At 42.6% G+C, this 16,473-nt stretch overlaps 1 protein-coding gene and 1 long non-coding RNA gene across 6 annotated transcripts; both read right to left on the bottom strand.

Moving 5' to 3' along the window:
• Positions 1–166: 166 nt before the first annotated feature.
• On the bottom strand, positions 167–7,197 carry LOC127334855 (uncharacterized). Its single transcript, XM_051361397.2, has 15 exons — positions 7,125–7,197; positions 4,339–4,526; positions 4,065–4,229; positions 3,843–3,982; positions 3,473–3,751; positions 3,173–3,312; positions 2,695–2,759; positions 2,532–2,600; positions 2,261–2,434; positions 2,048–2,178; positions 1,690–1,974; positions 1,431–1,573; positions 1,301–1,351; positions 1,120–1,215; positions 167–486 (listed from the first exon to the last, which is right to left on the bottom strand). Coding segments are annotated over exons 1-14 (1,920 nt in total). The 5' UTR covers positions 7,127–7,197; the 3' UTR covers positions 167–486; positions 1,120–1,127.
• Positions 7,198–8,484: 1,287 nt separating this feature from the next.
• On the bottom strand, positions 8,485–12,690 carry LOC127334854 (uncharacterized). Of its 5 annotated transcripts, none has more exons than XR_011752384.1 (6): positions 12,034–12,690; positions 10,628–11,406; positions 10,340–10,431; positions 9,863–9,948; positions 9,663–9,771; positions 8,485–9,241 (listed from the first exon to the last, which is right to left on the bottom strand). It is a non-coding gene; the product is annotated as an uncharacterized lncRNA (long non-coding RNA). The 5 variants fall into 5 exon arrangements; XR_011752386.1 differs by lacking the exon at positions 8,485–9,241 and adding an exon at positions 11,539–11,713 and having other exon boundaries at positions 9,248–9,771; XR_011752385.1 differs by lacking the exon at positions 8,485–9,241 and having other exon boundaries at positions 9,248–9,771; positions 10,628–10,768; positions 10,997–11,406.
• Positions 12,691–16,473: the final 3,783 nt, after the last annotated feature.

Raw genomic sequence — 16,473 nt, 5'->3', positions numbered from 1 at the left:
CTCGATTACATTCAAACGGATTTTCTTGATGCCTTATTCAAATTAGTATGCGCAGTTTAGTTTTTGTGTATACATGTGAACATGGAAGCATACAAAAACAAATAAAGGGGTTATACGGAGAGAAATGTGCATAACACAAATGTAACCTGAAGGACAAATTGTGCTTATGTTATATTTTCATATCACAGCTAAATGGATGACAATCACGGGATTTCTTCATCTGGATAGTACGAAAATAGACATATTTGGGGACAACTTTTGTGATACCATTGAACTGATATAATTTAACTACAGTACACTATCTGAATGAAACAACAACACCCAACGATTTAATCATCTTCCTCTGTTTTCTCTACTAACGGACCCCCTGTGCTGTGCGTTGATATGTGGCGCTGCCGCACATGTGCGGGGTAGCGTGATTGAATCGGCCAGCAGAGGAGGGGCACGCCTAACCATGAAGCGCGCTGGCTGATTTCTGTGACACACCTATACCAACAAAAAACATACTTTGTGTGTCTCAGTGACAAAAAAAATTCTGTTCTGTTGCAACGCAAGCATGTTTGATAGGGAACAAACTCTGAGAAGGCAATACACAACCTTTCAGATGTACGACAAAGGTTCGCTTCCTGACTATCATATATTCAACAATACTCCAAATAAAACTACTCTATAAACATTTGCTTCTTCCATATCTATGTTCCCAATGAGCATACCAAGCTTACTATTGGCAAGAAACAATTCAGAACATATAGTGGTCCAATGAGATGCTAGAGAAACTAACAATCTTGCACTGAAAAGTTCATATGCTTTAGACTTTCATAAATGGGGACACCATTCCAGGAGCAACATTTAATCATGCATTGCTATGCACACTGATAGTTTTTTTTTTGTGAATGATAGTATGCTATGATGCGAGAGATGTTCAGATGAGTGCTTGTAGCTTCAGTCCAATACTTGATTCTTTTGGAGAGCCATTAGAATGACATAATGTAACACAATTATACAAAATACCATCCCACCTTGAACTTACATAAATACCATTCCAGGTCTGTCCAATACTTGCTACTAGATGAGTTGAACTATGGACAGCGATAGATAGACAACAGCACTACGACTTACGATGATGTTTACTGGAGTTGCCTTCCACCAAACCCGCGCAGAGGACGATGAACATCAAACAATTCATGGTACCAATATGGCTTAGGCACTGGCCACCTGTCATCCAAAATCATTTTCAATGCATGTTCATGTTGAATAAATAGTATATGAATTTGGACTCTGGAAACAGCAAGAATAGTACCTGTTTTTAACCGTGGATTCACCCATCATGTCTATGGGGTGTTTCATTCCACTGTCATTAAAAAAGAAAAATGTATTTAAGCACAAATGATATACCCAGTACACAATAAGAACCGGGAAAATTAGAGTACCTTTGTGATGGGAGATCGGTCTCGCTTAGAACTCTTGCAATGATACGCCTTGGCAGGTAAGGTGTTTGATGAGTTCCATCATAGAAGTTCATGCCCGCATAACTTCCATCAATAAAATTAACAAGAGGGCCTCCAATCCCAGCCTAGCAAAAAAAGTACGTACAATGGACAAGTTTTAATGCTGTAGATAGATTATGACAACTTAGTAAATGTCTTGATGTATTACAGAGAAACTACTTGTGGATTTTCATCAGTGTACCTTCTTCATTTTACAAGTAGACAGCTCAAGGTCTTTGCAGTCAAGCTTGCTAGGTTTGTCATAAGGCTTCTTAGCCACTACACCAGTTTTCCCCATTAATACTCCATCATTAACCTCACACCCTATAGCTACTACCTTTTTACGCGGCTTTTCTGTGTGGAAAATATTCTCCGGATGAGTACCACGTAGACGCTTCTGAACACTGATTACCGCAATGTTATAATCTAAATGGTACAGTTCCAATTTCGCGGTAGCGTGCTGATTCGGTGGGAAAAATACATCAATCTGCAACGGAAATATAAGCTCAATTAACCATCATCTAACTCAGATGACAAGTTAAATAATTTGGAGCAGCAACCTTTAATTTCTCATCGATCTTGTCTTCATCAACGGGACTCCTAACCAAACTGGCCGAGGTCAGAATAACGTGCATGCCTTTTTTATGCCACTTTATAAGATAGCCTGTGCAAGCGAAGGATCTCCTGTCTCCTGCAAAATCACAACTTTGGCAATCAGTCAGTCTAAACAACTTTAGTGTGAAAAATAATTGGTGCAGAACTGTAAAAATTACCATTGTATGAAGTAAGGAAGACAACACGCCGGCATATATTTGTTAAGACTTCTTTCCGAAGTTTAGAGAAGACCCCCTCCCTAGTACCACGACACCAGAGATTGTAATCTAAGCCCTTATAAACATATGATTCACCAAATTTCTCTTCAAATTTATTACACAAACTCCCACCAACTGTTCATATAGAAACAAGTACAGAAGTTGTGTCACTGAGGTAGCTAGAAATAGTTACTGAAGGCGGAAGTCAGCACTATAGAAAGCAATGGCTTACTCTCGAGCACAAGTGGTGGTGGCTTAGGATATCCCATGGATGTCAGATAGTTGACAGTATTCCAATGTCCTGATGATAAACGATCAGTATTAGTATTAGCTCCAAATGCCATTCTGCGTACAATGATTGATGGCTAACTTTAAGATAGAAAGATAATTCACACCTGATGGGACTATGCTGAATAAATCTTCAGGCAAGGTATATGCACGGAAATTGGTAGAGTTAGGGCTGCAATAAAACAAAGTCGAGTAGTCATGATAATAAGTAAATAAATACAAGGGATTACTAGCTCAACAGCACAACAGCTAAATCAATACTTGATCCAAATCGTGAAAGGTGGAAAAGTGGCATGAAAAAAGACAGGAAATATGGCCAACATTTAAAGGATTAAAGGAGTATCTACTAGCTTTTCAACACTGAAGCAAAAGCTCTAAATTAGAAACATTACATTTACATGTGGTACTGATGCAAGTACCCACCAGCTAGAGGTAGAAAAAAACAGATTTTTATTAATGCACAGATTACTGTGAGAGAACTCCTAAGGCTCCAATGCTTGTATCAAAAAATGGCTCGCCTACAATATATGGATAATACAGTATGTAAATTGGTAGATCATAAATACTAGAAGCGTATAGACATACGTGTACTTCTCAAAATATTGCAAGCGTTCACGAAGCAACTGCCATGGTAGGATCGAGGTCCTTTTCGTATTGGTATCACAATCAATGTTCAACCCCAGAAAGTGTCCATCCTTATCAATAACTGGTCCTCCAAGTCCAGCCTAGAACCAAAGCAAAGCGGTAAGCATTATGAAGGAAAAACCAGCCGAACAAAAAAATAGTTCAACTGACAGAAGTAAGGCGAAGTGATTACAACACAAAATTTTGTTCCACATTTTTCGTCATGCCAAAATGTATGCGGGAAATAAAACAACAACGCACCTCTGTGATAGTGCAATTATAGATCAGAGCACGTTCAGAGCCATCCGTAGTCACGACATGAATCCGCTGCCCCTCAACGGACATCAAAGTGCCCGAGTTGAAGGCACGCCCAAGAGCTACTACTGAATCATGATCAGACAGATGTTGTACCTGAGCATCCAGATTGACAGAACGGGGATCTGAGAAGTAGAAGCACGTGACAATAGCAGTATCTTTATCATATAGTCCCAAGAAGCCATCTATATGGATATTTCTTTCGCGAGGAAGGAGCACTTTAATCTATAGTGAAAAGATAGGCACATCATCGTCACTTGGAATGATCGCATTCAGCTTGACAAACACAAAGGAAAAGATGATTAGCAGCACCAACCCTCAATCTATCAGCTCTGTTTCTGTTATTCTCAAACTCTGTAACCAAACGTTTTGAAGTCGCAATTATTGATACTTCTTGACGCGTCGTTGGCATACGTTGTATAGCTATGCCCGAGCATGCAAATAAAATCTTCTTTTCTGCACAAGATCGTCATTCAGATCACGAAGTGGTGATTGGATACAAAATAGAATATTCACAAGCTTTAAGAAGCATAATTACCATCGAATAAAGCAAGCGAGACAATACTGGAAGCCACTGAATCATCACAATCCACATATGTAGCACCAAATGGCTTCTCTACAAAACTCCGGTCCGAAGTAACTGGATCAGGATGCCCATATCGTTCGTCAAAATCTTTTGCCTGCTTACTCCACAACCGGTTGACTAAATAAAGAACATGGTAATTAAACCACGACTGTGAGTGTTCTCTGTAGTAGTGCAGGAATACATGCAAGAGATGGAAGAAGCAGAGAACATGAAGTAATTGACTCACGCTCCACCATTTCAATTATCCAGGGTGTTCTGGGAGAACTATTCCCTGAAACCTGTCTTTGTTTTGACAGTTTCCCTCTGTCTCTGGCTCTTTTATCCCTTGCCCTTTTCTGCATATTTACTACAGCCAGTCTCTTCTTTTCGTCTATGGTTCTTTGGTCCCTCTTCTCTTTCTGCTTTTTTGCAGTCCTGAAGCAAAAAAATAATTATCGAGGGAAATGCTTAGCAGAGCATCACTAGTAGTCAACTTGCAGTTTGGATTTCAACGAATGGTCCTTATTGATGGCATAGTCAAGTCTCACACTCTCACTAGTAGCCAACTTGCACTGCTGTTGTTGCATTAGGAACAAGATCTAATCGGTTCAGAAAACCGAAAAACGCCTGCTATTAGGATAATTGATGCGGTTGGACAGAGGAAATGCACAAGGAAGAGAGAGCGACTTGTTTGAGGAAATATCCAAAGAGAGGGAGGCGCGAGAGTTGTTGGGTTGGAGATTTGTAAAAGCAAATTCCCACTTTCGTTTGTTACTACTTAATTGTACGATAAATTGTGAGAAAACATCTGCATGATAAATCTCTGTAGTATTTTTTTTTCGAGGTCGACGGGGGGAAATTCCCACCGCTTGTTATATTCCACGAAAGTAGCCTGGCAGGCCCATGTTCTTACAACAGATGAGAGGAGATACACGGGGATACAGAGGAGAAAAGACAATAAAATTACAGAAAAAAAAACTAGAAAAGGGAACACAAAGGGGAGGGGGAGGTTAGCAACCGAAGCCAACCGAACCCCTCTGGGAGGTCAGCTCCCCAAAGGACAGTCATTGCGACTTGGCATGGCGAGCGAAGGACGGCGACGAAGACCTGCAGAACCGAGACCAAGCACAGTCGAAGGGCGTCGGATAGCCGAGACTGGGGCGACGACACCGGTGTGCCGACCCCGTGGTCGAAGGGCAATGCAGAGATGAGTCACGCCACAAGCACAAGCCAGGCAAAGCCAAAAACCCGACGTCACCTTGAGGACCTCACGCCAACCGCAAGGCGAGCAACTCCGGAGAGAAACCACACCGCAAGCAGAGCGGGGGAGCAGGTAGTGGAATTCGTGGAACCCATTAGAAGCACACGAAGAAGCGACCCGGCACAGACGAAGGGCGTCGGATAGCCGAGTCCATGCGGTGACACCGGTGTGCCGCCGGCGATGCCGAAAGGCGGTGTGCCGCCAAGACCAACACAGTCGAAAGGCGTCGGATAGCCGAGACTGGGGCGACGACACCGGTGTGCCGACCCCGTGGTCGAGGGGGCGCATGCCGAGGCAACCCCAGGACGTCCAGGCGGCTCGGGCGGGGCCACCATGACCACGACCTAGGCCCGAAAATATACGAGCGGGCGGCCAGCGGGAAGACGAGAGGTAGCACAGTCCCCGAACGTAGCGAGGTGCACAGAGCCAAAAAGGACACCTCCAAGGAGGGCTATGGCGCCAGCGGCGTCATCATCCACAAGCTTTCGCTTGGATGTGCACCTACAACCAGGCATCAGGACAGGCCGACCTCCCCTACCCAGCAGGAACCACGGCGAGGGGTGGACACGGGCCACCGGAGAAGGGAAGTGGTCGAACTGCAGGGAGCCCACACCCCGGACTGAAGGGGAGCGGCAAGAAGAGGGGCAGCCACCCAGAGGCCCGTCGCAGGGTCACGGCGCCAGCCGAGCACGACGAGGCGAGCCGCGCACCAGGGGTCGGGATCAATGGCCGGACACCGAAGGCGGAGACTCGGAAGGCGGTCGGACCACGCCGCAGCCAGGGCCTCGCGCGAGGAGACCCGAGGCCCAGCTAGAACCGCCGAGGCGCACGCCGGCGCCGGCAGGGGAGCCACACCAAGCGCGCGCGGGCAGCATGGGACTCCAAAGCCGGCCCACGCGACGGCAGAGCAAGGCGGCGCGGCGCACCAGGGAGCCGCCCGTCGAGTGCGGGAGCCAAGCCACGCGGGGAGAGGTGGCACGCCTGCCGAGGATAGGCGGAGCAGGCAGGGACCGTCGGCGGAGATGGCCTGGAGGCGGGGGGGCTCGCAGGCGAGATTTGGGGGCAGGAGGTCGGGCGGGAGTTGGATTTTGGGGGAGATAGCCGGAGGAGACCCCCCGCCGCCGCCGTCCGTCGTAGGACGGCCTCCTCCAGCGGCGGCGAGGGGCCGAGGGGGGAGGTGGGGCGGCGGTTTTGGGTGGCGGCGCGGGGAGCCTCGGAGTCGCCCGCGCGGGGGACGACCCGGAGGCGTTAGGGTTTCCTCTGTTTATTCTGTAGTATTTAACACAAAAGGGGAACTTATTTGGAGAGCAACATAGTAAAGAAGGCTTTACCGGTTACATTTTATCGATTCTCAAAACCGCAGTGTTGTGTGGGGAAATCAGGAAGAGGAAGAACTGGCAGCCAGTTACTGGCACAATAAACCCTAACTAGTTATGGTGGAAAAAGAGTGACCAAAAGATGGATGGGGCGAGCCCAAAAGAAACAAAATAATTTGATTGGCTACGGGGGCCTGCTTGCGGGTTGGGGGTAGTAGTTGGAATCAAACACCAATACATGCCTCGACGTTGTTTGCGGATTGATATAAAATCCCACCAAAATTTGGCTGAGAAGACGATGATGGACAATATGTTAAGAGCGGCTGAGAGGACGTACATGGATTTTAACTTGGATCAATCAAAGAGGAAGAACAAGAGCTTTCGTCACAGAGATCAATCGGATAATCGACTCAAATAGCACTAGAACAGTTAGCAAATGGGGAAATAGACACTTACATTTGCCCTCACAGATTCCGCGCGCCGACCAAGGGAGGGGTGGCGCGGCTTCCGCAGGGGATAGATGCGCAACGGTGACCGGGTGACGGCGGTTCAGGGAATCACGTTATTTATAGATGGACTAGTACAAATGCCCGTGCGTTGCCACGGTTACTCAAATTTGATTTCTCAATGCACATATATAATTTTTAGCTTATTATGAAAATTTAAAACAAATCAAAAATATCATAATATACTACATCATGCTAATACCAAATGCAATAACAAGACAACATTGTTATGCATATGTATGGTTTAAAGTTCTAGGTCTTCTTATTAGTGTTTCGTGGTCCACATCTGTCTGGATCGTCGTAATGAGACAGCGTGACACAGGTAACAAAACATGTAAAAGACAAAAAAATGGTAAAATATAAACATCAATCATCACTGAACACCAAAAAAAGATGACACATAACTTGGTCTCAAGACAAATACAACAATATATTTAGAGTAATAGTTGCCATACGGGAACATAAACTACTGCAACATAGGAAGTCTACACCACAATTTTGAATACTATACACAATTTTCACACTCGTCAAATAATTATTTCAGTAAAACTATATAGGCTAGCCTTGCATATGCTCCAAGTCGATCTGATCGGATCGAAGGGAGTATATCAGAGGGTTCTCTACACAATATTTAGACATGATAATTAAGAAGTAAAATTGTACAAATCTGATTTACATATGGCATTCAGATTCTTAAAGGTTCGTTTCTTACATTACAGCAGGAATGTATATTTTTCACAAAAGAAAAATAAAGTAATTTGGAAAATATATTGCATGCCCTCTTTTCCTACTCTAAAAAGTTCATAATCATGCCTGTCAACATTGTAGAGAGAGAACAAATATATCAATATGTAGCACACACCATTATCTAAACTTCAAGGTCAATTTAAAATATGGGTAAAGGTGCATACAGGTTCAAGGGCGGTCTCTTCTTATTTTCCATATTTTTTGCTCAATTTCCTTCATGTCTAAACCGATAGGGAAATGAACGACATGGCAAGTTCTATCAGTAATTTTAGAAATTATCAAATGTTCAAATCTTCTCCTAGAAAAAATAGATCCAGGTATGCTTGGTCCAATAATTTCAGAAATATGGAGCAATCATGAAATTGGGCCAAACAGGAACCTCTGCGTATTAGAGGCACAAAATTTAAATCGAAGCAAGTATTGAGTAGTCAAGTACATCTTAGCCCAGCATAATGATCCAGGAAGGCAACAACATTTTGTAGCGGAGTTTGCTCACCTGTACCTCAGTACATGATGGTGCATGGCAGTTAACAAACCTCCAGATTGTCCATAACAAAACTTAAGTGTGTCCATAACAAAACTTGGCTGATCCTAAAACAATATCTAAAGCAATTCCGAAAAGTGCAACAAAACAAGAAGCATCTAGAAAGAAACATATATAATATCTTTTTACACTGACAACATTTAATAAGAAATATTATTATGTATATAAGTAGCTTATAAAATTCTACATTGACAATTTCCTACCATTTAACCATTGTTCCTCGTTTATTTCCTCCTGTATAGGTATTGCTCGCTTTGTAACTACTGCTGCAGATGCTTCATAAGATGGCTAAGATCAATCACTTTGAGTTTCTTGCATCATAAATACGTGTAGGGTAGACAGATGCTTCATAAGATGGCTAAGATCAATCACTTTGACTTTCTTGCACCATAAATACGTATAGGGTAGACCGATCCTTCATAAGATGGCTAAGATCAATCACTTTGACTTTCTTGCACCATAAATACGTAAACACATCCATCTCACAAGAAGTCATGGGCATCGCATTAGCAAAGTTAATCGAAAACTATTTCATGAAAATATGTCAATGGGTGCCCTGTATTACAGCAGATGCTAAACTGGACAAGCTCCTCCTGCTGGGCTCTGCTCACAAATTTTCAAGGAGAGGCCTACAAAGAATTCCATTGGTTGCATTGAACAAGCGACTGAAGTGAAGATATGTATTAGAGGAAATTGTCATCCCTCCTATGGATAGGATGAAATGCTTGTTGATTGTAAAACCAGGTCCATGCTAACAAGAGCATATGTATCCCATTCTGCAACCAAAAGCAAAATGAGCTCCGGGACACAGTAATTAATTTGAACGAAAAAAGTTCAATCCCATCTGCTAAATGTATCGCTTCAAGAAAACAGCCTAATAAGTTTCACACAATCCAACATAGTGCAAAATAACATTCTGATCATAGGTATAGAAATATCTAGTACATTGTCTACATTTGCTGAATGTCTCACCTCAAGGAAAGAGCCTAATATTCAAAGTAACATTTGATAGATAGAAATGGAAATACATTTGACAGATAGAAATGGAAATATATAGTATATTTTCTCCATTTGCAGTATAAGCTTCCAAACTGGAGCTAGAAAATGTTGGAATCTCGTAAATCTCCACTATAGCTTAAGTTGGTCGACCTATACATCATTATCATGTCATCCATTATAGAAAAATCAGCAGCGTACCATCTGCTCAATCGAGTCATTCCAAAAATATTCTTTGCTGAACTTTTTGTTATGGAGGTAACTGCAGAAATGGGATAATCAATTGCCCACAGGAACCACCAACATTCAGCTGCTTTGTAAAAAAACTTGCGTAAGCAAAGAAGGCTTGTTCAAATAGATAAGTCTCGATCTCTCGAATATAAAGTAATTGTTGGACATACCAAATGGTCGTACTCTTCACCCTCCGAATCAGATTCTCTTATTCCTCGTTCATGGTGGCCGCACTCCATGTCATTAGCGGTATCATCTATATCATAGAACAAGCACCAATTGCAGTTAGAGCAACTAAACAGGCACATCTAGATATCGTGCACCAGTTCACATGTAATAGCAGTTACTCACTGACCACCAATCCGGCATGCAAACCAACGTGTACCAAGGATATTGTTGCTATACTATTCCTACATTTGATGAAAAGTAGGAAAATGATCCAATTCCGTTGCTACCGTATTCAAACGGAGAAGTTTATGAAAGCTCTGGAAACTGATGAAAAGTTTTCCTGCTTCAATATTGTTGCTATAGTATTCCTACATTTGGTCCAAGAATACCAACGTGTACCAACTGTCCCAGACCAAGCAAATGATTTAAAAATTAAATCATGTAAACTTAGCCAAAAATTAAAGAAATTTCGAGAATACCTTTAGCATGATAAATTGCTATTGCAATTAAGAAGCTAAAGCCCCAAGTGTGAGAACTTTGAACTCGATGATAATGCAACACCAAAGCTTCTCTGGCAAGTAAGTAAAAAACATTCAAATCATGCTAACTTCATAATTGAATACCTTGATTTAGCGAGTAGTGACACAAGCAAGAATGAGGTTGAATGGATTATCAACGCAAAAGTATAAACATGCAACACTAAAATCTTAAGAAGCAATATGTTAACAGAAACAAAAGTTGGCATGATAAAACAACTTGGAGCTTACTCATTCTGTTCTCCGAGTTCCAAAGATGTATAATTTGATAAACCAAATCTCTCTTGAATGGTCCTCACAAAGAACTCTGACGAAGATTATGCAGCACGGCACTGAAGCAGAAACAGATCTGAGTCCAAGACCTGTTCAAGCCTGGAAAGAGGTAACAATATAACTTCAGGACTGTTATTGAATAGCAATGCATATGGGGTCAGTAAAAAATTAACATTGCACCAAGCGGTACCACTCAGCACTCAGTATAGCCGCATCTCCATTCTTACACCACATTCCAGCACGCACTTGTGCACAAAATACTCTCACTCATAAAGGATGCTCCATCACAACTGAAGCAAACCATTAAGGCTCACAACCTCTAAGTACCTGAGAGAAGAACTCACTGGACTGCACAGCTGAACATTCCTCTTGTTTGGCATCCTCTCCAAAACATTTCTTCATTTCTTTCCGCAATAGAGAAGAAAGCGAACGGTGTAATGGGATATGAAAAGATGTTCTTGCAAACTGACATCAAAGACAACCCGATGCCTACTTCATCAATTCTTGAATCTTGGTGTGCATATAAAAGGCCGCCATCGGTTAGAGCGACAGAAATGGCATTTTCAGAGTGTAGTTGTATATCTGGTGGCCTTTGAATATAGGGGATTTAGCGCTTCGACGACCATAGACACTGCACTCCAACACTGCAGCAGCGGTCATGTGTTCCTTCGGAGCTCAGATCTATTCCTTCGCTCTTAAACTTGTCCTCAGCAAAATTGGTGATTCTTTTGTCAAACCTGCATGAAATAATGAATACAATTAACACCATATCTAAGGTATAATTAGTTTCTACTCTACCAAGAAGTTTCTAATCTGTGAAATATCAAAGAGCTGATAAATTAAAAATTGATAAGATAAGGCCATTATACGTCGTAAGGATATGCTCTCTCCAGCTCCAATTACTGAAATATCCACATTCTTCTTTACATCAGGATACAACTCTGCAGCAAATTCTGAACATTCGTGCTCTCCGCCCTTCCTCAATAAGTTATGCATCGGTCTCATAATTATTGATAACAGCTATGTCATCCGACCCTTTAGAATCTACACAGTCAAGAGACGTTCTCATTTGAGAAATCAATTACATGTTTAGCACCATTTCGTTGTAGGGAAAAGTTGTGTAAATATAAGTTCTTCTCCATCAGGATCCACTAACAACAAAAGCACACAAATTTGAGTTCTTCAATACCAGGATCTACTTGCAGCAAGCACACATATCTTTCAAACACAATAAAATAGCCGGATCTGAAGAGAAAATGAATAGATAGATGGGCGGTTGCTGCTAATCCCAAAGGATCTACTTACTCGCATCTGAAGGATCACCAAAACGAATAAATTAAGAGCATATATGATCATGTACTTACGTGGAGGTTTGGGGACGGCCTGACTGATGAATTCCGGACAAGACACAGGGCAGGGCAAGAGAGGTCGTGGCCGTTCCCCACACCGGAGAGGTGGAGATCCCGCTGGGGAGCGGCTTCTCCCCGCTGACGGGAGGAGAGCACGGCTCCGGAGGTGGGGAACAGCGGCGGCGGCGGCTAGAAATCAAGGCGAGCTCAAACGGGGACGGGGGAAAGTGGGGTCGAGCGTGAAATGCAGGCGGCGGCAACAACGATGTGATTTCTGGTGCTACACGGAGGGTGTCTTCTTGATGATAAGGATGCGTGGATCTGAGCCAGCCGGTCGGTGAACTCAGCGCGGCGGCATCCAGGGAACATGGCCAAATCCGGATCCTGCGTGGCGGTGCGGATCTTCGGTTCTAAACGAAAATGCATTCAGGCCGGCCGGCGCGGATTCTCAGTTCGAGTCGGGATGGAGCAGGAGATGCTGACCGTCCGTCCACTGCAGGATGCATTCAGCCCGTTGCCATGGCGGGTGCAGTGCGAGATGAGGTGGATGGCGCGGGGAGGGACGAGGGAGCCGAAGATGCAGGCGGCGTGCCGATTGGAGAGGAGCTGTATGGACGTGGTTGGGGGTTGACTGGGTACATTTTGACGAAGCGTTTCTTCCGCGGGGCGTGATTTGCGAGACGACGAAGCCACGTGGGGAGGTTGGACGGACGACGAAAGTAGGGAGAGAAGGGGAACACGTTCCTTCTTTTTAAGTAGTAGAGATAGCCCAGCCCGGTCGTAGGGTCCGAGTTTGGCACGAAATCATGGGCTGATTCTGGTCGGTCTTTCTTCTCGGGCCGTACATTGGCCTCAGTACTTAAAATTTAACAGCCCAAGAGCCTGGCCCGTCCCAAGAAGAGGTACTAAAGATGACGATGACACGAAAAATTGTCAAAAAAAAACCTAAAGATGACGAAGAACACGAAAATTTGTCAAAAAAAAAAAAACGATGACACAAAAATTCGTTTCGGAACCTAGCTCGGCTCAAATGCTCTCCTAATCCTCACTGTTCATTCACGGTTGTTGACACCGATTTTATCTTAAGTAATACTAGATAGCCGATGAGTATGAAACGTGACAAATTGAATAATCAAAGAAATGAATTCTAAACAAAATAAGATTTTGGCCTAAAATTCCAATATAAATTTATATATTAACATCGATGATCTAACATTGATCTAATGATGTTGCAAGCGACGCTAAAATTTTCGAGAATATTCAACCGCGAGATTAAAAAATATATCGGCATCACCGCGGCAACCCTATGAAATACGATCATGTCGTATTAAATATGTCATAGAAAGATTTCACCAAAGCGAAATTCACAACATGTGCAGAAATTGAGCTATGCTAGCAATCGTGAATTAACAGCTTACAATATAGCTAGTTTACATGTTATTGAGCCACGACCAAACCAACTACGTGCAACTTTAGATTGCATGGATTTTGCGGCACCGTGCCTTAATTAACATAGAATAATACACCCAGCCCATGGCCCATATCCATGCAATTAGCTTACTTAAATCAATGACGCTCCCAAAGCCCATACAAATAACGAGCTAATGGGTAATATGCTCTGGCCGGCCTCCATCGCTCGATGCAGCTATGAGTCCACGCTAGAAAACTTAGTCCCCAATCTGCAAACCATCCACGACGCCCACGCCTGTGCCCACGATCTAGAGTACGTGCGCGCCGTCTCGGGGACATCTGCCTATATAAAGAGCAGCAAACTGACAGCCATGGCTAATCACCATTCACTGATCGTCATTCGCCATACGCATCGCCGATACCCCACCAAATTAGTCCATCGCTGCTGCTGCTAGGCCATACTCGTACATACGCGCAGCCGGCCGTTCGTTGTACGCGTTGCCGGCCGATCGTCGCCGACGCTGCCGACAGAACACGCCTGTGCTCCTACATCTCCACGCAAAGGTAATAAAAAGAAGGTTCATACTCTCCTGCTCCCATGGTGATTGTTGCTCCATGTAACACATGTATTTTCTAGTTTCAAATCCCTTCATAATCCAAAGTTCATATCTTGTTTGGTCTCATGATGATCTTTGATCTCATGTGATACACTTCAAGAATAGAACCAAAGTTCATATCTTATTTGGTCTCATGATGATCTTTGATCTCATGTGATACACTTCAAGAATAGAACCAAGTTCATATCTTGTTTGGTCTCATGATGATCTTTGGTCTCATGTGGCACAATTCAAGAATAGAACTAAAATAGATATTGGTTGGATTGCACATATTGCTCTAACCTGCCCAAATTAATATATCCCTTGTTTTGGTCTCATGGTGAAATCCCATGAAGATACAAATCGGGATAATCAACCAAATCCTAATTTTGGTCTCATTGTGATCTTTGATCCTATGATGATACAATTTAGGTGCACATATTAATTAAAACCCTTTTTGATTCGGTCACATGGCGATTCCAATCTCCATGTTGATACAAATCAAGGATAAATGTATAATCAAAATTCATATTGCTATGCTATAGAAATTCTGGACTAGTTTCTCCATATAAGATGATAGTCTAGTTTCCTAAATGCATATGAGCCAAAGTTGTTATGCTAGCCGTGTAGTGTAGTTAAGTAAATCGTACCTCACTAGCCCATATGTACGATGGTCCAATGCTTGCAACTTCATGTGAGAAATCATGACTGTCATATAGTCTAAATCTTAGATGAAATATTAAATGTCTAGAAACTAAGCAAGCTACGTAGCTGGAAGCAATCATCACCATTGGCTAGCGACATGCATGACATTTACTTTATGCAAAGTCTGGTCTTATATAACTAGATTGAATTGGTAATTGTCATCATGCTTCTCCAAAATATAAATTGATAGGTACTCTTGTCTAGCTACAGGGTATGCTTTGCTAGTGATGACACAAACAAAGAGAAAATATCCATACTTCACTCGGTTATGCTACACGTGGGCATATTGCTACACGGCGCTAGCCATAACACGAGTGAGGCCAAAATTAATCAAATTCTCATGTGGCACACCTATCCAAAAAATGTAGGGTAGAATTGTGCCTAGCCAAATCAACATGCATTTTTCACTAACCATCATGCTAGTAATATAATGAAGTTGAGTAGAAATTAAACTTGTTGCATGTTAAAAATATAGCATGGGCCATATAATAAATCATAGTACAATTTAAAATGTGCGACAAAGTCTAGCTTGATGGATCGCTGAAACAGATTTATCTAGTCTAGAATACAAAATGAAATAAGTTCTTCATACGAGCTATCATGCTCCAAATGTCATTCAAAAGTCTGCATATATATATCTGCTACTATAAAGTTCCTGAAAATGGATTAGCACCCCCATATGAATATCCCCCTTCGTCCTGACACATGTACGTAGGACTAGTAAATTTAAAATGTAGTCTGCTCCAAAGTAAGTCAGTACTGCATCTCTCAGTAGCAAAAGAAATACAAAAAGCTTTGCTGCTAATTATAAGTAGCTATTGACGCAGGCATGTAGAGTAGCTCTTGCATGGTATACGGTAAAATAACATGCGCTATTTTAGATGCTGCTCCAGTTGGTTGATTACAGTGAAACAACCTTAAACAACATGGTCACTAGGCGAATTGAATATATGATCGATGCATCTCATGCATGTATCTTTGCTTGTACTTCTCATATTAGTGCAAGTGCAAAGTATGACCGATATGCTAAATTCAAATGATGTCAAAAATATGATAACTTAAAGAAAGATGAAGTGCTCCCCGAGCATACTGACGACGATGACGACGACGACGGCAGCGAGGAGGACTTTAGTTTCTACAATTTGTAGTACTCATATGTTGTAGTGCCATGTAATAGCTATTGTTGGAATTCTTAATCAGGGGTTTTCTCTCCGGAGATGTAATTAACAGTTCTTTTATGTAAATGTGAAAGTTCTGGAAATAAAGTACCTGCAATGTTTGATCCCTCTTATTTACCTTATGCATTTACGCATTAAAATTACTATCTGTCTCTATGACGTGGACGCGTACATTAGTTATTTTTGTCGCCGCCATTTTCCCGTCTTCAGATTCTGGCACGCCCGGTGGGACCTATTTCTCCCCTCATCTCTGATTTCCAACATAGGATTGCATCATATGATTTTGCGAAGCACATATGTCATACTTTGCGAAATAAATATATTCAAAGAAATATGAAAGAAAACTAATATGTGGTTTTCTTGATTCATATGAAGGTATGGAGGGGCAAGTTCAGCAGTTTGTGACCCTCCGCTTCGGTGACCTATGGCTTGATGTGCCATACGGTACACTTGTGAATGCAGCAAGTGAAAGCTGGAAGACTACAGCTGCATCTCCTGAAAAAGAGAAAGAAGAAGAGGTTTCATCAGCACCAAGAGATGGGTTTGTTCCTGTGATGTCAAAGTCA

This window comes from Lolium perenne, chromosome 2 (genome assembly GCF_019359855.2).
Source record: "Lolium perenne isolate Kyuss_39 chromosome 2, Kyuss_2.0, whole genome shotgun sequence".
NCBI classification, from domain to species: domain Eukaryota; kingdom Viridiplantae; phylum Streptophyta; class Magnoliopsida; order Poales; family Poaceae; genus Lolium; species Lolium perenne.
The sequence above is the reverse complement of the archived record's forward strand: the minus strand, read 5'-3'. Positions and strand labels throughout refer to the sequence as shown.